The sequence below is a fragment of the Phyllobates terribilis genome, unplaced genomic scaffold (genome assembly GCF_046119375.1).
Source record: "Phyllobates terribilis strain yellow unplaced genomic scaffold, ASM4611937v1 Scaffold_8__6_contigs__length_399053987, whole genome shotgun sequence".
Classification (NCBI taxonomy): Eukaryota; Metazoa; Chordata; class Amphibia; order Anura; family Dendrobatidae; genus Phyllobates; species Phyllobates terribilis.
In genome coordinates, this window is record NW_027362768.1 from 196,973,886 (window position 1) to 196,996,268 (window position 22,383).

Sequence of the window (22,383 nt, forward strand, 5' to 3'; positions counted from 1 at the left end):
TAATAATGATGGAGGAGGTGGGGGAGATATGGTAATAATGATGGAGGAGGTGGGGGGAGATAGGGCAATGATGATGGAGGAGGTGGGAGAGATATGGCAATGATGATGGAGGAGGTGGGCGGAGATATGGCAATAATGATGGAGGAGGTGGGGGAGATATGGCAATGATGATAGAGGAGGTGGGGGAGATATGGTAATAATGATGGAGGAGGTGGGGGAGATAGGGCAATGATGATGGAGGAGGTGGGGGAGATATGGCAATGATGATGGAGGAGGTGGGGGGAGATATGGCAATGATGATGGAGGAGGTGGGGGAGATATGGCAATGATGATGGAGGAGGTGGGGGGAGATATGGTAATGATGATGGAGGTGGGAGGAGATATGGTAAAGATGATGGAGGTGGGGGGAGATATGGTAATGATGATGGAGATGGTGGGGGAGATATGGCAATGATGATGGAGGAGGTGGGGGGAGATATGGCAATGATGATGGAGGAGGTGGGGGGAGATATGGTAATGATGATGGAGGTGGGGGGAGATATGGTAATGATGATGGAGGAGGTGGGGGAGATATGATAATGATGATGGAAGAGGTGGGGGGAGATATGGCAATGATGATGGAGGAGGTGGGGGAGATATGGTAATGATGATGGAAGAGGTCAGGGGAGATATGGCACTGATGATGGAGGAGGTGGGGGAGATATGGCAATGATGATGGAGGAGGTGGGTGGATATGGCAATGATGATGGAGGAGGTGGGGGGAGATATGGCAATGATGATGGAGGAGGTGGGGTGAGATATGGCAACGATGATGGAGGAGGTGAGGTGAGATATGGCAATGAAGATGGAGGAGGTGGGGTGAGATATGGCAATGATGATGGAGGAGGTGGAGGGAGATATTACAATGATGATGGAGGAAGTGGGGGGAGGTATGGCACTGATGATGGAGGAGGTGGGGGAGATATGGCAATGATGATGGAGGAGGTGGGTGGATATGGCAATGATGATGGAGGAGGTGGGGGGAGATATGGCAATGATGATGGAAGAGATGGGGGGAGATATGGCAATGATGATGGAGGAGGTGAGGTGAGATATGGCAATGATGATGGAGGAGGTGGAGTGAGATGGCAATGATGATGGAGGAGGTGGGTGGATATGGCAATGATGATGGAGGAGGTGGAGGGAGATATGACAATGATGATGGAGGAGGTGGGGGAGATATGGCAATGATGATGGAGGAGGTGGGGGAGATATGGTAATGATGATGGAGGAGGAGGGGAAGATATGGCAATGATGATGGAAGAGATGGGGGGAGATATGGCAATGATGATGGAAGAGGTGGGGGAGATATGGTAATGATGATGGAGGAGGTGGGGGGATATGGCAATGATGATGGAAGAGATGGCGTGAGATATGGCAATGATGATGGAGGAGATGGGGGAGATATGGCAATGATGATGGAAGAGATGGGGGGAGATATGGCAATGATGGTGGAGGAGGTGGGGGAGATATGGCAATGATGGTGGAGGAGGTGGGGGAGATATGGCAATGATGAAGGAAGAGACGGGGGGAAATATGGCAATGATGATGGAGGAGGTGGGGGGAGATATGGCAATGATGATGGAGGAGGTGGGGGAGATATGGCAATGATGATGGAGGAGGTGGGGGGGAGATATGGTAATGATGATGGAGGAGGTGGGGGGAGATATGATGATGATGGAGGAGGGGGGAGATATGGTAATGATGATGGAAGAGGTGTGGGGAGATATGGCAATGATGACGGAGGAAGTGGGGAGAGATATGGCAATGATGATGGAAGAGGTGGGGGGAGATATGGCAATGATGATGGAGGAGGTGGAGGAAGATATGGCAATGATGATGGAGGAGATGGGGTGAGATATGGCAATGATGATGGAGGAGATGGGGTGAGATATGGCAATGATGATGGAGGAGATGGGGTGAGATATGGCAATGATGATGGAGGAGATGGGGTGAGATATGGCAATGATGATCGAGGAGGTGGAGTGAGATATGGCAATGATGATGGAGGAGGTGGGGGAGATATGTCAATGATGATGGAGGAGGTGGGAGGAGATATGGCAATGATGATGGAGGAGGTGGGGGGAGATATGGCAATGATGATGGAGTAGGTGGGGGGAGATATGGCAATGATGATGGAGAAGGTGGGGGGAGATATGGCAATGAAGATGGAGGAGGTGGGGGGAGATATGGCAATGATGATGGAGGAGGTGGGGGGAGATATGGCAATGATGATGGAGGACATGGGGGAGATATTGCAATGATGATGGAGGAGATGGGGTGAGATATAGCAGTGATGATGGAGGAAGCCAAACCAGAACTCACACTTTGCACTGACGAAGGGCAGTACCCCAAAACACAGTGTCTGCAAATTGAGTTTCTGTTTCTATCTTATTTCCTAAGTCATGTAATAAGGCTCATTAAAGGGTCACTATTGACTTTTAGGATTGCTACTTCCTGTAGGTGGCACTAGAGTTCTGGTCCTCTTCCTCTCTGAAGAGACAATTTGCATATTTCCCAGTGGAGCATTGCAGCTTTAAAAGTCTCCTCACCGTGACATGCACAACATGTCGCTCTCCGCAAGGAGCAATGTTACCCCTTAGAAATCCCTCAACCCTTGAAATGTTCCCCGTGCCCTTGGCTGCAACACAACCCCAAAGCATGATTGATCCTCCCTCATGCTTAATGGTTGGCGGGCAGGGTCAGATTGGGGCACTGGGACACCAGAGAATTCTCCGGTGGGCCCGGGTGTAGCACCGGTGTCCCTGCCCTCTGCTAGGCAGGGACGCTGTTCCCCTCACCCCTCTGCTCCGAGCCCGGCGTCCTCCTCCCGCTCTGCTTGCAGCGCGCGCTCCTTCCCGGCCACTGTGCTTAGGGCGCGCGTGCGCTCCCTCCCTCTTAAAGGGGCCGCGCGCGCCGTCCTAAGGAGTCCCCGGCCAATGGCCGGAGGACTTCACCATATATAAGGCACCTCCTCCAAAATGGAGGTGCCCGAGCAATGTTGTTGCACTGTTCACTACTCTGCTTCAGCCCTCAGGTCCCGTTGCCAGTTACCTGCCAGAAACCTGCCAGTTTGCTGTCTGTTTCCTGCCTGACTTTCCTCCTACCTGCTTGCTAGCCTGAGGTCCGACGGTCTGCCTTCCTACTCCTGTCAGTCTGTCTATGGATCAGCTTGCCCGCTCACCTGGGAGCGCACATCTGCTACCTGCCTGCTAGCCTACCTGGAGGCTCCGCCGTCACGTGCTGTGACCACCTGCCATTCCAGAGACTTCTGCCCGCTCACCTGGGAGCGCACATCTGCTACCTGCCTGCTAGCCTACCTGGAGGGTCCGCCGTCACGTGCTGTGATCACCTGCCATTCCAGAGACTCCTGCCCGCTCACCTGGGAGCGCTCATCTGCTGCCTGTCTGTTGGCCTACCTGGAGGGTCCGCCGTCACGTGCTGTGACCACCTGCCATTCCAGAGACTCCTGCCCGCTCACCTGGGAGCGCTAATCTGCTGCCTGTCTGTTGGCCTACCTGGAGGGTCCGCCGTCACATTCTGTGACCACCCGTTTATCCAGAGACTCTCGCTTGCTCACCTGGGAGCACACATCTACCATCTGCCTGCTAGCCTACCTGGAGGCTCAGCCATCACAGGTCGTACCTACCCTTTACCCAGAGACTGCCCCGGTCACTTGCCGTGACCTCCTGCCCGTTCATCCAGAGACTGCCCCGGTCACTTGCCGTGACCTCCTGCCCGTTCATCCAGAGACTACCCCGGTCACTTGCCGTGACCTCCAGCCCGTTCACCCAGAGACTGTCCCGGTCACCTGCTGTGACTGCCTGCCAGTCTTCCCTGGTCGCCACCCGCTCCCTTACAAGGACCGCCCCCTTGTATAGTAGCTCAGAGGTTCCGCCTCCCAGACCCGTTACACCGGGTCCTCGGTGGGCCCCCCAAGCAAGATGCTTGGGGGCCTGCTGGTTAAAATGGCTGCTCCTGCACCGGGGCCCGGAGGTGCAGGGGGGCACCTGCAGTGCTGCTGATAATGAGGGCAATCTGGCCTGCTTCTCAGACCCCCAGGCTACCGGGGGCCCATGGCCAGATTGCCCTCATCGTGTGCGGTGGGCAGGGAGCGATCCCTCCAGCTCTTCTGCTAACAGAAGGAAAATGGCAGCAGAGCTGAGGGATCCGTCCTCTGCTTCCTGCCCGGCACTTTCTCCCTGACACAGGCTCGCGCGGCTTAATGACGTCAGTATGCCGCGCGCCTGAGTCAGGGAGAAAGTTGCCAGCAATGAGGATGCTGCGAGGGAAAGAGCAGAGAGGTAAGTGTTTTTTTTAATTTTTTTAACTAATACACTGGGGATGAGGGAGAGAAATAATGATGGAGGAGGTGGGGGAGATATGGCAATGATGATGGAGGAGGTGGGGTGAGATATGGCAATGATGATGGAGGAGCTGGGGGGGAGATATGGCAATGATGATGGAGGAGATGGGGAAGATATGGCATGATGGAGTAGGAGGTGGGGGAGATATGGCAATGATGATGAAAGAGGTGGGTGGAGATATGGCAATGATGATGGAGGAGGTGGGGGAGATATGGCAATGATGGAGAAGGTGGGGGAGAGAATGATGGGGATGGAGAGAGCAATGATGGGAATGGGGGAAAGCAATGATGGAGGAGGTGGGGGGAGAGCAATGATTGAGGTGGGGAGAGTAATGATGGGAAATTATTTGAACGCTATATGCTGTTAATATCTAGTCTGGTTACAGTGTGGTGGTATTTCTCCCTTGTATGTGGTATTATTCGATCACTATGTGGTGGTAATATGTGGTCTGGTCATGGTGTGGTGGTATTTCTCTCTTGTATGTGGTATTATTCGATCACTATGTGGTGGTAATATGTGGTCTGGTCATGGTGTGGCAGTATTTCTCCCTTGTATGTTGTACTATTGGTCTTGGTATAGTGGATTGTGTTGTGTATGGCGGTCATTTGTTCTCTCTGATATTAATTAGGAGAAGATTCTTTATTTCCATTAGTGATTAAATGCTTGGAACAAGATGCATTTACAGGGGTTCTCTGGGGAAAACAAGTAATCACCTCTCCACAGGATAAGTGATAAGTTATTTATTAGTGAGGTCTGACTGCTGGGACCTGCACTGATTGATAGAATGTGGAGCTTTTCTCCCCATTAGACTAGGGCTCATGTGCGACTTGACCACTGATCCATTCATTCCCTCAGTGGCTGTTCTTGTTTTTTTCTGGTCAGACGTCCCACCTGCCGCTGCATTTCAAAATGGGGATAAGTGTCCTGTCAGGATAAAACTTCCCCATTCTTCCGATAGTTGGCTTTTCCAATGTTTGGACCCAAACGATCAATAGGTTATCCCCGATCCTGTGGATCCCATGGATCGGTGATAACTTGTTTTAATCAAAGAACCCTTTAATGCAAACTACCATAATTGTACATCCCAGTTACAGTGGTGCACAGTAGATGTGCAGGAGCCTCCTGTGATTTACAATTGACGCCCCACTATAATGGGGATAATGGCTATCAGGTATTTGCATATAGCTGTAGGTGGGCCCCGAGGATCAATTCCACCTGTGGGCTCCAGACACGCCAGTCCGAAACTGTTGGCGAGATGTTCTTCTCCTGAAATTTTGTGCCCTTTTTTCTCCACACATACCTGTGATCATTGTGGCCAAATAGTTCTATTTTAACCTCATCGGTCCACAGGACTTGTTTCCAGGATGCATCAGGCTTGTTTGGATGTTATTTTGCTACTTCTGACGCTGAATTTTATGGTGAGGACGCAGGAGGGGTTTTCTTCTGATGACTCTTCCATGAAGGCCATATTTGTGCAGGTGTCTCTGAACAGTAGAACAATGTACCACAACTCCTGAGTCTGCTGAATCTTTCTGAAGGTCTTTTGCAGTCAGGGGTTCTGATTTGCCTCTAGCAATCCTACGAGCATCTCTCACTGAAATTTTGCTTGGTCTTCTAGACCTTATCTTGACCTCCACTGTTCCTGGTAACTGCCATTTCTTAATTACATTTCAAACTGAGGAAAGGGCAACTTGAAAACGCTTTGCCATCTTCTTATAGCTTCTCCTGCTTTGTGGCCTTTACCATTCTCAGAGCTCGGCAGCTGCTTAGATGAACCCATGGCTGCTGTTTTTTGGCACAATGTTAGAGGAAGTTTTTTATAAAGCTGTCAATTGGCATCACCGACCTTTACTAACGATGATAGTGAACAAGACGTAACCCTAACAGGTTAATTAAGGTCTGAAACCTTGGTCAAAGTTATCTGAGCATACAAATCTCCAAGGATGCCCAAACTTTTGCATTGGCCCATTTTCCTTTTTGTAATTTTTAAAATGTAAAAGATGACTATATACAGTTGTGCTCAAAAGTTTACATACCCCGGCAGAATTTTTCCTTTCTTGGCCTTGTTTCAGAGAATATGAATGGTAACAAAAAACTTTTTCTCCCCTCATGGTTATTGGTTGGGTGAAGCCATTTATTGTCAAACTACTGTGTTTTCTCTTTTTAAATCTTAATGACAACCAAAAACATCCAAATGACCCTGATCAAAAGTTCCCATACCCCAGTTCTTAATACCGTGTGTTGCCCCCTCTAACATCAATGACAGCTTGAAGTCTTTTGTGGTAGTTGTGGATGAGGTTCTTTATTTTCTCAGATGGTAAAGCTGCCCATTCTTCTTGGCAAAAAGCCTCCAGCTCCTGTAAATTCCTGGGTTGTCTAGCATGAACTGCGCGCTTGAGATCTCCCCAGAGCGTCTCAATGATATTGAGGTCAGGAGACTGAGATGGCCACTCCAGAACCTTCACTTTGTTCTGCTGTAGCCAATGACAGGTCGACTTGGCCTTGTCTTTTGGATCGTTGTCATATTGGAACGTCCAAGTATGTCCCATGCGCAGCTTCCAGGCTGATGAGTGCAAATTTGCCTCCAGTATTTGCTGATAACGTGCTGCATTCATCTTTCCTTCAACTTTTACAAAGTTTCCTGTGCCTTTGTAGCTCACACATCCCCAAAACATCAGCGATCCTCCTCCGTGCTTTACTGTAGGAATGGTGTTCCTTTCATCATAGGCCTTGTTCCAGAAGTTTTGAGGCTTGTCTCTGTGCTATTTGGCGTTTTGTAGGCGAGATACTTTGTGGCATTTGCGCAGTAATGACTTTCTTCTGGCGACTCGACCATGCAGCCCATTTTATTTCAAGTGCTTCCTTCTTGTGCATCTTGAAACATCCACACCGCTAGTTTTCAGAGAGTCCTGAATTTCAGCTGATGTTATTTGTGGGTTTTTCTTTGCATCCCGAACAATTTTCCTGTCAGTTGTGGCCGAAATTTTTGTTGGTGTACCTGACTGTGGTTTGATTTTTACAGAGCCCCTGATTTTCCATTTGTTAATCACAGTGTGAACGCTGCTGACTGGCATTATCAATTCCTTGGATATTTTTTTGTATCCCTTTCATGTGTTATACAGTTCAACTACCTTTTCCTGTAGATCCGTTGACAATTCTTTTGCTTTCCCCATGACTCACAATCCAGAAACGTCAGTGGCTGGATGAAAGATGCAAGAGTCTGTCTGGATCCCAGAAACTCACTCAGCTTTTATGCACACACACTGATTATAAGCAAACAGGTCACAGGTGAGGATGTTACCTTTAGTAGCCATTCAAACCCCTTTGTGTCAAATTCTGTGCATGTTATCAGGCCACAATCACCAGGGTATGTGAAGTTTTGATCAGGGTCATTTGGATGTTTTTGGTTGTCATTATGATTTAAAAAGAGAAAACACAGTAGTTTGACAATAAATGGCTTCACCCAACCAATAACAATGAGTGGAGAAAAAGATTTTTTGTTATCATTCATATTCTCTGAAACAAGGCCAGGAAAGGAAAAATTCTGCCGGGGTATGTAAACTTTGGAGCACAACTGTATATATTTTGTTGCCTAAAATACAAATAAAATGTGTCATCTTTAACGTTAACCCTTTAGAGATCATTTCATCTTCAACTGGATTAACTGTTCACAATAACAGTAATTTTGACCAGGGGCGCCCAAACTTTTACATGTCACTGTATCTCACAGGAAGTGGGGGTGGGGTTTTGTACCTCTAGAGGAAGTGTGTGTAGGGGAGGGGGGGGGTTGAACCTCTACAGGAAGTGGGGGTGGGGTTTTGTACCTCTAGAGGAAGTGTGTGTAGGGGAGAGGGGGTTGAACCTCTACAGGAAGTGGGGGTGGGGCTTTTTACCTATACTCTTACTGGGGGCAGGAGCTTTTGCCTTTTGCCTTCAGGGCAGTCATGTTATTGGAAAACAGTGGAATCAATACATGCTGGTAACTGAGGGGAAAGAAGTTCCAGCACCTATAGTGCTGTCAGAACGCTGCTGTGGAGACCACTAACAAAAGTAGGGGATAGCAAGCTCCCGAGAAGGAGAACCAGAACAGATCCTGGACATATTATACTGGTGCTGTAACGTGGGGTTGAGGCTTTGTGTGTAAGGACAGGCACCTGGTAACAGATACTTCTACCCAATAAAAAAAAATTTGTTTAATCACCGCTAAGGTGATAGTAAATGTGACTATCTGTCAGGGAGGCGCGGTGTGGACTCGGTCCTGGGGGCACCCGCTCCGTCCTTGTGGATCCTTCCTCTGTGACCACTGTTCACACTGTAAACTCTGCGTCCCATTTGTTTTTTTTCTTCAGGCTCGTCAACCGGAATTATATTTACTTCCCGGGGACATTTATGAAGGAAGTATATATGGATCCACAATCTCTCCGGAGCAGCAGCATTTTCAGGCCGAGTATTCATCGTCTGAGCAGTCTGAAGCGCGAGCTGAGGCCGTCATCGATGAGCAGACGACAGTTCAGCCGATCGCTGAAAATGATCCCGCCGCGCCCCGACCAGCACAGGACGGAGGCCGAAGCTTCATATGGAATAAGAGAGGCAACATTGTGCCGGTCACCAGCCAGATACAATATCAAGATCAGATGGAGAGCGGCTCTGTCTTACCTCTGCTCAACGGTATCAGTCACTCGTCTACATGACAAATAGTGAAGGAAACAAATGTATAAATGTGTAGAGACACTGAGACAGCGAAAGTCATCTTCCCACCTTCCTTATTCTTTACATTTCGACTTTTTGAGAGTGCTTTTTACCTTTTTCTTTGCCGGTCATGTTAGCAGCAGAATTTCCCCAACTGCAGCACCTCCTCCCCTCTCACAGCATGCAGTGTCAGAGCCACAGAGAGAGAAACTGCAGCTGCGTTCCCCTCCTCCCCTCTCACAGCATGCAGTCTCAGAGATAGAGAGAGAAGCTGCAGCTGCGTCCCCCTCCTCCCCTCTCACAGCATGCAGTCTCAGAGATAGAACAAGAAGCTGCAGCTGCATCCCCCTCCTCCCCTCTCACAGCATGCAGTCTCAGAGCCACAGAGAGAGAAGCTGCAGCTGCCCTTTATTTAATGTAGATGGAGACAGTTCTGTGCAGGGAGCAGATGCATGGACGGACCGGCTACAGGGAGGTGACCAGGATTCATCCTCTTCTAGCCAAATATATTACAAAGTTCACATTACCGACAGATTTTAGAGGATTGTCCACAAATTGTAGATGTCACTGTGGAAAATAGTAATAAACTTTGATATATTCCTTTTATCTAGGAAACATCATTAAAAAGTCAGAAATAGTCGGATCTGATGATGGCAAGATCTCAGGAAGGAACCCGACTGGTGACTCTGGGATTGCAGATTCCCTCCTGGGCGCAGGACCCGACCGTCCTCAGCGCAAACGGTATAATAAGATTTAGGACAACTCTCGCCAATCACAGCACAGCTTTTATGAGAATATAAGAACGCTGCACTGTGATTGGTTGGAAGGAGCCACAAATACCGTTTTTCCTCTGGTCAGTTTGGTAATACAGTCTGTATAGGGCCCGGCCCCAGCTCTTCCTCCGCTCACTGACTATGGGGGTCTCGTTTTATTTTTAGACAGGAAACATTTCTCCAAGAAAATCCTGTAAACAGGCGGTCAATGGAGGAGCGCGATCAGGTAATCGGGGGTTGTGGGTGGGATATTCCGGTGATGACTCCGCAGGTCATGTGCAGCCTATTAATCATCTGCATTTTTATTTTATTTTTTTATTTTGCCACTTTTCTTTTTTTATTTTATGGTCCTCGCTGATCTTTCTTGCACCTTGGCACACGCCGTTCAGGAATTTTATACAAAGTAAAAAATGGTCTTTTTTTTTTGTTGTTGTTGTTTATCCATTTTTGCAACTTCTTAGTGCAAAAAGTCAGGCGATTTGTGAATTGTCGCCAGAATTCTTGACTCATATAAAATCACTCCGGGGCGATTCGAGAACCATTTGGTACAAATTTTGTGACTTTTTGAAAAGTCGCAAATAATGAATCAGGCGGAAACATCTGGAAGCTCGAAACTTCTGAATATTATTTTCTCATATCGATAGACTGGAAACTGATAAGTCCCTGTATTTTGGCGACGACAACGGGGTCTGTGAAAATTCCAAAATTTCCCAGCCATCTGGCCAGAGGCAATAAGTGGCCCAAGTGCTGCCGGCTGTAAACCCGTGTGTGAATAGCTGCACGGTTAGTGAATCTGCTCCCATTTACTCCTCAACAACTCCTTCTGCAGAAAGCCTCATGAGAGCTCTGCCTGTGACGAGCCGCCAACCTGTAGCATCACATATCCAGGATCGGTGTATGTTTTCACTGGAAGCAAACATCACCCCGGCCCAGGGTTTAATACAAAACAGTTCAGCTTGCTTTTTTTTCTCGCAAAAGTGGGGTCAGAAATGAGTGGAGAAAAACAGAAAAAACATATTCTGAAAAGTCAACCAGGGACCATAACAGAGGACCTGACTAGTCCAACGAGACCCCGGGCGGCTTCTTCCCACCCTCGCAGGTCTCACAGGTACAATTGAAACCAGAAGTTTCCATCCACTATATATAGAGACACATCTGCAGGTTTTTCTCAATATCTGACATGAAATCAGAATAAACCTTTACCGTTTTAGGACAATTACCATAATTTTTTATATTTGCCAAATGCCAGAATAATGAGAGAGAGAAGGTTTTAAGACATTTTTATTTCTTACTACAAAGTCAGAAGTTTCCATCCATTTCATTAGTATTTGGTCCCATTGCCCTTACACTGAATGACTTGGGTCACACGTTTGGGATCTCCTTCCAGAAGCTTCTCACAATAGTTGGCTGGAATTTGGGCCTATTCCTCCTGATAAAACTGGTGTAACTGATCCAGGTTTGGAGGTTGCCTTGCTCGGCGCTCACAGCCTCTTCAGCTTTGCACATACATTTTCAATAGGATTGAGATCAGGGCTTTGTGATGGCCGCTCCAAAACATGGACTTTGTTATCCTTAAACCACTTTGTTACCATTTTGTCATTATGTTTCGGGTCATTGTCTATTTGGAAGACCCATTTCCGCCCAAGCTTTAACTTCCTGGCTGATGTCTTGAGATGTTGCTTCAGTATTGCCACATAATCTTCTTTTCTCGTAATGCCATCTATTTTGTGAAGTGCACCAGTCCCTCCTGCAGCAAAACAACCCCACAATATGATGCTGCCACCCCCATGTTTCACAGTTGGGATGGTGTTCTTAGGCTTCCAAGCTTCTCCCTTTTGCCTCCAAACATACAGTAACAGTGGTCATTATGCCAAAAAAGTTCAATTTTACTTTCATCAGACCACAGGACATGTCTCCAAAAATTAAGGTCTTTGTTCCTGTGTGCATTTACAAACATTAATCTGATTTTTTGGAGTTATGGCTTCTTCCTGGCAGAGTGGCCTTTCAGCCCATGTTGATACAGTACTTGTTTCACTGTGGATATTGACACAATCACCAGCTTCCGCCATCATCTTCCCAAGGTCTTTTGCTTTTGTCCTTGGGTTTATATGCACATGTCAGACCAAAGCACGTTCATCTCTGGGACACAGAACCCGTCTCCTTCCTGAGCGATATGATGGCTGGACATTCCCATCTTGTTTGTACTTGCGTATAATTGTTTGTACAGATGAACGAGGCACCTTCAGGTATCTTGAAATTGTACCCAAGGATGAGCCAGACTTGTGCAAGTCCTCGATTCTCTTCCTGATATCTTGGCTGATTTCTTTAGACTTTCCCATGATGCTGCACAAAGAAGCAGTGTGTTTCAGGTGTGCATTAAAATACATCTACAGGTGTGTCTCTAATTAACTCGTATGTTGCCAAAAAACCTATCAGAAGCTTCCAAAACACATGACATCATCATATGGGCAGTGAGGATTGTATAAAGGCATAGTAATCTTACTGTATGTAAACTTCTGACTTTGCAGTAAGTAATAAAAATGCCTTAAACATTCTCTCTCTCTCATTATTCCGGCATTTGGCAAATATTAAACATTATGGTATAATCCTAATTGTCCTAAAATGGGAAAGGTTTATTCTGATTTCATGTCAGATATTGAGAAAAACCTGCAGATGTGACTTTATATATAGTGGATGGAAACTTCTGGCTTCAACTGTATAAAGATGATAGATACCTGTCAATCAGCTGGATCAGGGCGGGAGGAGCCGGCCGGGGGGGCAGCACAGGACTGGTGGGGTCTCGGGTCATTTATTTTTTCTGAACGACCGCAGCATTTCAGAGAAGGATAAACCTGGCTGCAGCGGCGGAGCTACATGCAGAGTCATGGGGCTCGTGGTTCGGGCATCATGAATTTAGCGACCGGTTCCACCAGGATGGAGACAGCGCAGGTTTTCTGCTGTGGATTATCTGCTGCGTGTTACTCCACCAGCAAAGTGGATGAGATTTTAACAGATTTCATTTACAAGCTGTGAAAAAAAAACCCTCCACAACAAAAATTCAGCCTCGGTGCAGACGTGAAGGAAATGCTTGAAATCTGCGGCAAATGTGCAGCATCTCCAGTACTGAATTTACAACAAATTGTGCAGGTTTTTTAACTTATTAGTCAGTGAGAACAGGGCCCAAAGGAGTTTTCTGGGACTTTGATATTGCAGCTTTTTCTTATCATTATCAGGGTCTTTCTTCTGCTCCCCCCCCATAGTAATCACAGGGGTCACAGCTGGCAGTGGATGTCCTTGGTATCACCGCTCAGTCCTAGCCCGCTGACTGGGACAGACGCGTAACGCCAGGGATATACACTACAAAACCTATGGTGTCGTCTAAACCATGAAGAGGACGATCACCGGAACACAACGGCCGTCCCACAGCTAATGGACGACTGCCGGGGTCCAACCTCACTGATGATCACAGCCTATCCGGGTACAGGCGTCCCGTGTGCAGCTCCGTGTGTTCATGGTGGTGCAGGAGCTACTTTCCATCGCATGCACTATTCTGGGGGTAGCACAGACCAGGACCAGGACAGCATTTTGCTGCATTTTTTTCCTTACGGACAATCGCTGGAAAATCGCCCATGTGCCAATCGGCTACGGATCAATTCATGTGATATCTGTTATCTGATATCACATTGACCGGCCACAGACCAAAAAACACTCATCAGAACGAGCCCTAAAGTTTGGGAAAAGTTTGTAAATGTTTCTGTAATTGATTTGAGAGGCAGAGATTCCCATAGAATCAGACTTGATCCGTTCCCATCACACGGGACTCTTTGCACTTCCAGCCTCTGTCCCGTGTTCTCTGCATCGCCCTCTTCTGATCTCTTTTACAGTTTGGGGATACTTCTTTTAGACATCTGTCAGACTGCGCTCACTACCGGCCTCCTCCGTCTCCACCTCTTCTACCAGATTTCCCAACTATTCAATCTCCGACACCGCGGATTCCCTCGCACGGTAAGTGCCGATGATGGAGACGATCGGGGCGAAACGTGTAGCGGCAAAGATACAGTCATGGCTTATGCCCCACAAGACGTCAATATCCACTGAACCTCTGGGGCATCTACAGGCGTCCATTACCCTCCCCCCCCATCGATCGCAGGCGTAGGGGCTTCGGAGGTCTAAGACATAAATGTTCCAAAAAAAAAATAGTTTTTACAAATAGTAAAACTAAAGAAAACAAAAGTGTGAATCGCCCCCTTTTTCCCTGATTTTAAATAAAAACAAACGTTTTTCCATAAAAGTTACATTTAGGAAAATATAAAAGTATATCTTACAGCAAACAGTATTAAAAAAAATCCTTATGCCATTTTATGGTCACGAAACCTCCCCAAAAATGCAACAAAAAGTGATCAAAACATTATATGAACTCTAAAATGGCATCAATAAAAACCGCAGCAAAAGTCAAAAAAGTTACAGGTCCCAGAAAAAAGGCAACAGAAAGCAAATGTAGTTATTTTACAAAGTTTAGATTTTTTTTTACACTAAAATAATAAAAAAATGTATACAAGTTTGGTATCACCGTAATCGTTCTGTCATCATGTTACCAAGTTATTTTTCCCAAGCAATAAACACTGTAAACCCAAAACCCTAAAACCCTTGGCGAGCGGAATTGTGTTGTTTTTTTATAAACCTCATTTGGATATTTTTTACATTATCCTGTACATTGTATATGTATGTAATATGAGTGCCATCATTAAAAACTACAACTCGCCCTGCAAAAAGCAAGCCCTCTTGGCTGCGCTGATGGAAAAATAAAAAGTTTTGGCTCTTGGAAAAAGAGGAGGAAAAAATGAAAAGTGGCCCAGTCCTGGAAGGGTTAATGGCCAGGACCAGGCGGAGGACATGTAGACCTGCGGCTACCACTACAATAAATGTATTCTGTAGTCAGGGACCCTGTGAATATAAGGATATACGGCGAATGTAGTTAGCGCAGAATTCTGGGCCTGATATTGGAGCTGAAATGTCGACATTTGCTACAAATGTCCCCAAATGGAGCTAGAATGGCGGTGGACAGGACGATGACACCTATGTGGACTGTTATAGTCCGCGGGTTATACAAGGAGCACAGATTACAATAATTCTGCACTCGTCCGACATTAGACCGGACACCGTGATCTCTGGAAATAACAGGCCGAAGCCGCGTTCATCACTGCCGGATGTCAATCTGTCAAACTTTTCTCCTGTTTTATTTTTAGGTGAAACAATTTTGGAACAATTAAGTATTGTAAAAGAAGAACGGATCCAGCTGGAGAAATCCCGAGAGGAGATAATAAAACGGATGAAATATCTGCTGGAACAGCACAAACTCAGACGCCAGCAAGGTACTGATCCACAAGTGATAGTGATCAGGTGTCAGCAAGGAAACAATCCATATGTGATAGTGATCAGGTGGCAGCAAGGAAACAATCCACAAGTGATAGTGATCAGGTGCCAGCTGTTAGAACCCTCCTGTTTGTTTTTTCCATCTTGTGTTTTGCGGTCATGTGACCATCTGCCTTTATATTCCAGCTCCGCCCTTTTGGCTGTGCTGGACTTCAGTGTTTGACTGTTTCTCTAGCCTGGTGCTTCTGTGCCTTTCTCTGTCAGTTCGTTTGGTCCTTCTGGGACCTCTAGTACTTTTTTGCCTGTTTGTCTTTTTGTGTTCTGTAACAACTTCTCTGTTCAGGAGGTGTCCCATTTTTGTCCCAGTCCTTAGTTGTTTTAGGGACCCCTCCCCTTATGCTATAGGTCTTCGTTCAGACTAGCCGAGGATTAAGGCGGGTCTGTTCGCTAGGAACAGGCAGCCCGCTACATTGTAGGGATTCAGCTTAGTCTTACTGTAGGGACAGTTTTCCCTTATCTTTCCTTAGTACTTGTTGCAGATCATAACACCAGCAAGTTATTGATCCACAAGTGATAGTGATCAGGTGGCAGCAAGGTACCGATCCACAAGTGATAGTGATCAGGTGTCAGCAAGGTACCGATCCACAAGTGATAGTGATCAGGTGGCAGCAAGGTACCGATCCACAAGTGATAGTGATCAGGTGGCAGCAAGGTACCGATCCACAAGTGATAGTGATCAGGTGGCAGGAAGGTACCGATCCACAAGTGATAGTGATCAGGTGGCAGCAAGGAAAAAATCCATATGTAATAGTGATCAGGTGCCAGCAAAGTACCGATCCGCAAGTGATAGTGATCAGGTGCCAGCAAGGTACCGATCCACCAGTGATAGTGATCAGGTGCCAGCAAGGTACCGATCCACAAGTGATAGTGATCAGGTGCCAGCAAGGTACCGATCCACAAGTGATAGTGATCAGGTGCCAGCAAGGTACCGATCCACAAGTGATAGTGATCAGGTGCCAACAAGGTACTGATCCACAAGTGATAGTGATCAGGTGTCAGCAAGGTACCGATCTTTATGTAATAGTGATCAGGTGTCAGCAAGGTATCGATCCACAAGTGATAGTGATCAGGTGGCAGCAAGGTACCGATCCACAAGTGATAGTGATCAGGTGCCAGCAAGGTACCGATCCACAAGTGATAGTGATCAGGTGGCAGCAAGGAAAAAATCCATATGTAATAGTGATCAGGTGCTAGCAAGGTACAGATCCACAAGTGATAGTGATCAGGTGCCAGCAAGGTACCGATCCACAAGTGATAGTGATCAGGTGCCAGCAAGGTACCGATCCACAAGTGATAGTGATCAGGTGCCAGCAAGGTACTGATCTTCATGTAATAGTGATCAGGTGCCAGCAAGGTACCGATCCACAAGTGATAGTGATCAGGTGCCAGCAAGGTACCGATCCACAAGTGATAGTGATCAGATGCCAACAAGGTACTGATCCACAAGTGATAGTGATCAGGTGTCAGCAAGGTACCGATCTTTATGTAATAGTGATCAGGTGTCAGCAAGGTATCGATCCACAAGTGATAGTGATCAGGTGGCAGCAAGGAAACAATCCATATGTAATAGTGATCAGGTGTCAGCAAGGTACCGATCCACAAGTGATAGTGATCAGGTGGCAGCAAGGTACCGATCCACAAGTGATAGTGATCAGGTGCCAGCAAGGTACCGATCCACAAGTGATAGTGATCAGGTGGCAGCAAGGAAAAAATCCATATGTAATAGTGATCAGGTGCCAGCAAAGTACCGATCCACAAGTGATAGTGATCAGGTGCCAGCAAGGTACAGATCCACAAGTGATAGTGATCAGGTGCCAGCAAGCTACCGATCCACAAGTGATAGTGATCAGGTGCCAACAAGGTACTGATCCACAAGTGATAGTGATCAGGTGTCAGCAAGGTACCGATCTTTATGTAATAGTGATCAGGTGTCAGCAAGGTATCGATCCACAAGTGATAGTGATCAGGTGCTAGCAAGGTACCGATCCACAAGTGACAGTGATCAGGTGCCAGCAAAGTACCGATCCGCAAGTGATAGTGATCAGGTGCCAGCAAGGTACCGATCCACCAGTGATAGTGATCAGGTGCCAGCAAGGTACCGATCCACAAGTGATAGTGATCAGGTGCCAGCAAGGTACCGATCCACAAGTGATAGTGATCAGGTGCCAGCAAGGTACCGATCCACATGTGATAGTGATCAGGTGCCAGCAAGGTACTGATCTTCATGTAATAGTGATCAGGTGCCAGCAAGGTACCAATCCACAAGTGATAGTGATCAGGTGCCAGCAAGGTACCGATCCACAAGTGATAGTGATCAGGTGCCAACAAGGTACTGATCCACAAGTGATAGTGATCAGGTGGCAGCAAGGTACCGATCCACAAGTGATAGTGATCAGGTGGCAGCAAGGTACCGATCCACAAGTGATAGTGATCAGGTGGCAGCAAGGAAAAAATCCATATGTAATAGTGATCAGGTGCTAGCAAGGTACAGATCCACAAGTGATAGTGATCAGGTGCCAGCAAGGTACCGATCCACAAGTGATAGTGATCAGGTGCCAGCAAGGTACCGATCCACAAGTGATAGTGATCAGGTGCCAGCAAGGTACTGATCTTCATGTAATAGTGATCAGGTGCCAGCAAGGTACCGATCCACAAGTGATAGTGATCAGGTGCCAGCAAGGTACCGATCCACAAGTGATAGTGATCAGGTGCCAACAAGGTACTGATCCACAAGTGATAGTGATCAGGTGTCAGCAAGGTACCGATCTTTATGTAATAGCGATCAGGTGTCAGCAAGGTATCGATCCACAAGTGATAGTGATCAGGTGGCAGCAAGGAAACAATCCATATGTAATAGTGATCAGGTGTCAGCAAGGTACCGATCCACAAGTGATAGTGATCAGGTGGCAGCAAGGTACCGATCCACAAGTGATAGTGATCAGGTGCCAGCAAGGTACCGATCCACAAGTGATAGTGATCAGGTGGCAGCAAGGAAAAAATCCATATGTAATAGTGATCAGGTGCCAGCAAAGTACCGATCCACAAGTGATAGTGATCAGGTGCCAGCAAGGTACAGATCCACAAGTGATAGTGATCAGGTGCCAGCAAGGTACCGATCCACAAGTGATAGTGATCAGGTGCCAGCAAGGTACCGATCCACAAGTGATAGTGATCAGGTGCCAGCAAGGTACCGATCCACCAGTGATAGTGATCAGGTGCTAGCAAGGTACCGATCCACAAGTGACAGTGATCAGGTGCCAGCAAGGTACCGATCCACAAGTGATAGTGATCAGATGCCAGCAACGTACCGATCCCCAAGCGATAGTGATCCGGTGCCAGCAAGGTACCGATCCACAAGTGATAGTGATCAGGTGCCAGCAAGGTACTGATCTTCATGTAATAGTGATCAGGTGTCAGCAAGGTATCGATCCACAAGTGATAGTGATCAGGTGGCAGCTAGGAAAAAATCCATATGTAATAGTGATCAGGTGCCAGCAAAGTACCGATCCACAAGTGATAGTGATCAGGTGCCAGCAAGGTACAGATCCACAAGTGATAGTGATCAGGTGCCCGCAAGGTACGGATCCACAAGTGACAGTGATCAGGTCCCAGCAAGGTACCGATCCACAAGTGATAGTGATCAGATGCCAGCAAGGTACCGATCCACAAGTGTTAGTGATCAGATGCCAGCAAGGTACCGATCCACAAGTGATAGTGATCCGGTGCCAGCAAGGTACCGATCCACAAGTGATAGTGATCATGTGTCAGCAAGGTATCGATCCACAAGTGACAAGTGATAGTGATCAGGTGGCAGCAAGGAAACAATCCACAAGTGATAGTGATCAGGTGCCAGCAAGGTACCGATCCACCAGTGATAGTGATCAGGTGCCAGCAAGGTACCGATCCACCAGTGATAGTGATCAGGTGCTAGCAAGGTACCGATCCACAAGTGATAGTGATCAGGTGCCAGCAAGGTACCGATCTATATGGGATAGTGATCTGGTGTCGGCAAGGTATCGATTCATATGTAATAGTGATCAGACTACAGCAAGGTATCAATCTGTACGTGATAATGATCAGGTGCCAGTAAGGTACCGATCTGTATGTCATAGATGGAGTGATCAGACTCTGCTGTGTCCTCAGTTATTCCTACAATTTTCCTTGAAAGTAAAGGATGTCGATTGTTACTGACCAGCAGCCAGCAGAGATCCGGAGATCCATGAGGACTTCGTACTGTCAGTACATGATATCATTCCTGCAGAATACCAGCGTGTCTGTGACTGACAGCCGCGCTCACTCCACCGTCCTGGTCTGAACTTAGCTGATTTAGGCCGGATTGTGACGGGTTCTGGGCTGCTGGCAATTACGAGCATGGAGGATCGTGCTGCTCCGATGTTTCCATAGGTTCATATGCACAAAGCACATGGGGCGGCCATTGTAGACAGGGACAAGACACTCAATATGCCGTCACAGGCGGATTTGTATATAGAAAATAATACAGTAATAACGAAGTAGATGAGATGAGCGCGGTAGTACATTTCTGCAGGGATATTGACCTGCGGTTCAGGTTTTAAAATATACAACATGTCAATTCTTTGTGCAGAATCAGCGCGGATTTCACTCTTTGCAACTGGAAAGATGAAATCAGAATCAAGTCTGCAACAAAATCTGCTTTACATTCACTGCAGAAAAATCCACATCAAATATGCATGGTGCGAACTGAGCCTTATAATATACAAATCTGACATTACATGTGAGGAAAAGTCTCCTAAAATGAGTCAGTAAAACGTTCAAAAATTATAAAAATGTGTAATAAAAAAAATCATGTTATCATATGAAAGTCCATGCATCGGCTGTATATGTCTCTGGGGTCGATATACTCCTACAAACATCATCTTATAAGATGAAAGCGTGTAAAAATAAGGATCATTAGTTTTGCTCTTCTTCCTATAGCCAGAGATTCCTGGAAAAAGAAGTATTTTGAAACAAAGAAAGAGACGGCGACATTAGAGGAGAAACTGAACAAGCTGATAAAGGAAAGCAACGCGCTGTACGAGAGGCTGCTGACCCAGCTGGCAGCACGCGACAGCAAGAAACGGGCAAAGCACCCGACGCTCGCTGCCAACCCAAAGGTAAAGCCCCCAATATACTGCAGACTGTAAGCCCGCAGCGGCCGGTTCGCTCTCCTCTGTACTGTCAGTCAGTGTTAGTTTGTTCAATGTAATTTATATTTGTGAATTGTATGTCACCTCCTCATTAGTGTTGAGCATTCCGATACTGAAATATCAGGTATCGACCGATATTTGCAGTATCGGAGTTCCGATACTTTTAGAATATCGAATACCGGAATCGGAAGTTCCCATAATGCCTGCGCTCTGCAGTGTCTCTGAAGGATGACAAGCTGGATGGCAGCGCTCAGCTGCGATCCAGCCTGTCATCAGAATGCCATCCCAGCGTGAGAGAATTCTCCTGCGCTCCCAGCAAGCGCAGGAGAATTTTCCCACGCTGTCGGTGACGTGCATGAGGTGAGCCGAGTTCATTGGACATGACTAGTGTTGAGCCACCCCCGTAGTGTTCGGGTTCGGTTCGTCGAACACCGGGATGTTCGTGGAACTGTTCGTCGAACACCTTAGAACACTGTCGAACAACGTCGAACACCATTAAAACCAATGGCAGGCAAATAAAAACACATAGAAAACACCTTCAAAAGATGTCCAAAAGCTGACAAACTGCTCAGAAGACACTCTCTTTAAAAAAGCCGGCCGGCAATTCAGCATCGGTACCCGACAATTTAGAACACAAAGAATAGAGCATCACACATAGATTAGATATATATGTGACTGACATGTTTCTATCTAAGAAGTACAGTGACAGTGTTGATTACTGTACTTGTCATTTAGTGTTAAAGGATTTATTTAAAAAAATAATAGTGTTTTCATGCACCGTCTCTTTAAAAATGCCAGCTGGCAATTCAGCATCAGTACCTGACAATTTAGAACAGAAAGAATAGAGCATCACACATAGATTAGATAGATAGAAACATGTCAGTCACATATATAATAAGTACAGTGACAGTGTTGGTTACTGTACTTGTCATTTAGTGTTAAAATAAAGGATTTATTAAAAAAAAAATTGGCGTGGGGTTCCCCGTAATTTTAGTCTCTAGCGGAGGTTAAGCAGACGGCTGGGGCAGATGTTTGAAGCCTGGGAAGGGGGTATTACCCACGGAGCTTCCCAGGCTACTAATATCAGCCCCCAGCTGAATACCTAGCCTTTACTAGCTATTAAAATGGGGGAACCCCTATTTTAATGACGTGGGGTCCCCCCTATTTTAATAGCTAGCAAAGGCTAGGCAGACAGCTGGGGGCTGATATTAATAGCCCAGGAAGGGTGCCATGAATATTGGCCCCCTCCCAGGCTAGAAACACCAGCCGTCAGCAGCCCCAGAAATGGCACATCCATAGGATGCGCCAATTCTGGCACTTAGCCTCGCTCTTCCCACTGCCCTGTAGCGGTGGCAGTGGGGTAATAGGGCTGGGGTTGATGTCAGCTTATAATGCCAGCTGACATCAAGCCCAGGTTAGTAATGGAGAGGCGTCTATAAGACACCCCCATTACTAACCCCATAGTCAAAGTTAAAAAAACAAAAACACAACACCCAGAATAAAGTCCTTTAATTGAAATAAACACACAATTCTTTATTGTTCTAAATTAAACCATACTTACCATCACGCCCATTCCAGCTGAAGCCAACGATCTCCTGCAATAAAAATAAAATAATAAAGCAACATCATCCTTACCTTTCCATGGTTCCCAGGACGGCTCCTGCTCTGCTACATTCACATGACAGGCTGGATCGCAGCCGAAAGCTGCCATCCAGCTTGCCATGCCGCAGACACTGAAAAGCGCAGGCATGCTTGCGCTCCTCAGTGTCTGGCTGTAACGGCATCCAGATAAGCCGAGATCATGTCCAATGAACTCAGCTCACCTCATGCACGTCACTGACCGCGTGGGAGAATTCTCCTGCGCATGCGGTGAGTGTGAGAGAATTCTCCTGCTCTCACGGCAAGCGCAAGCGCAGG

At 46.9% G+C, this 22,383-nt stretch overlaps 1 protein-coding gene across 2 annotated transcripts in view; it reads left to right on the top strand.

Moving 5' to 3' along the window:
• SPATA1 (spermatogenesis associated 1) overlaps positions 1–22,383 on the top strand; it is a 48,835-nt gene that overhangs the window by 18,510 nt on the left and 7,942 nt on the right. For both annotated transcript variants that reach the window (XM_073644004.1, XM_073644005.1), the window contains exons 5-10: positions 8,756–9,074; positions 9,707–9,836; positions 10,034–10,094; positions 13,753–13,873; positions 15,115–15,240; positions 20,255–20,433. In XM_073644004.1, the coding sequence (XP_073500105.1) occupies positions 8,756–9,074; positions 9,707–9,836; positions 10,034–10,094; positions 13,753–13,873; positions 15,115–15,240; positions 20,255–20,433 (936 nt within the window). The remainder of the gene's footprint in view (positions 1–8,755; positions 9,075–9,706; positions 9,837–10,033; positions 10,095–13,752; positions 13,874–15,114; positions 15,241–20,254; positions 20,434–22,383) is intronic.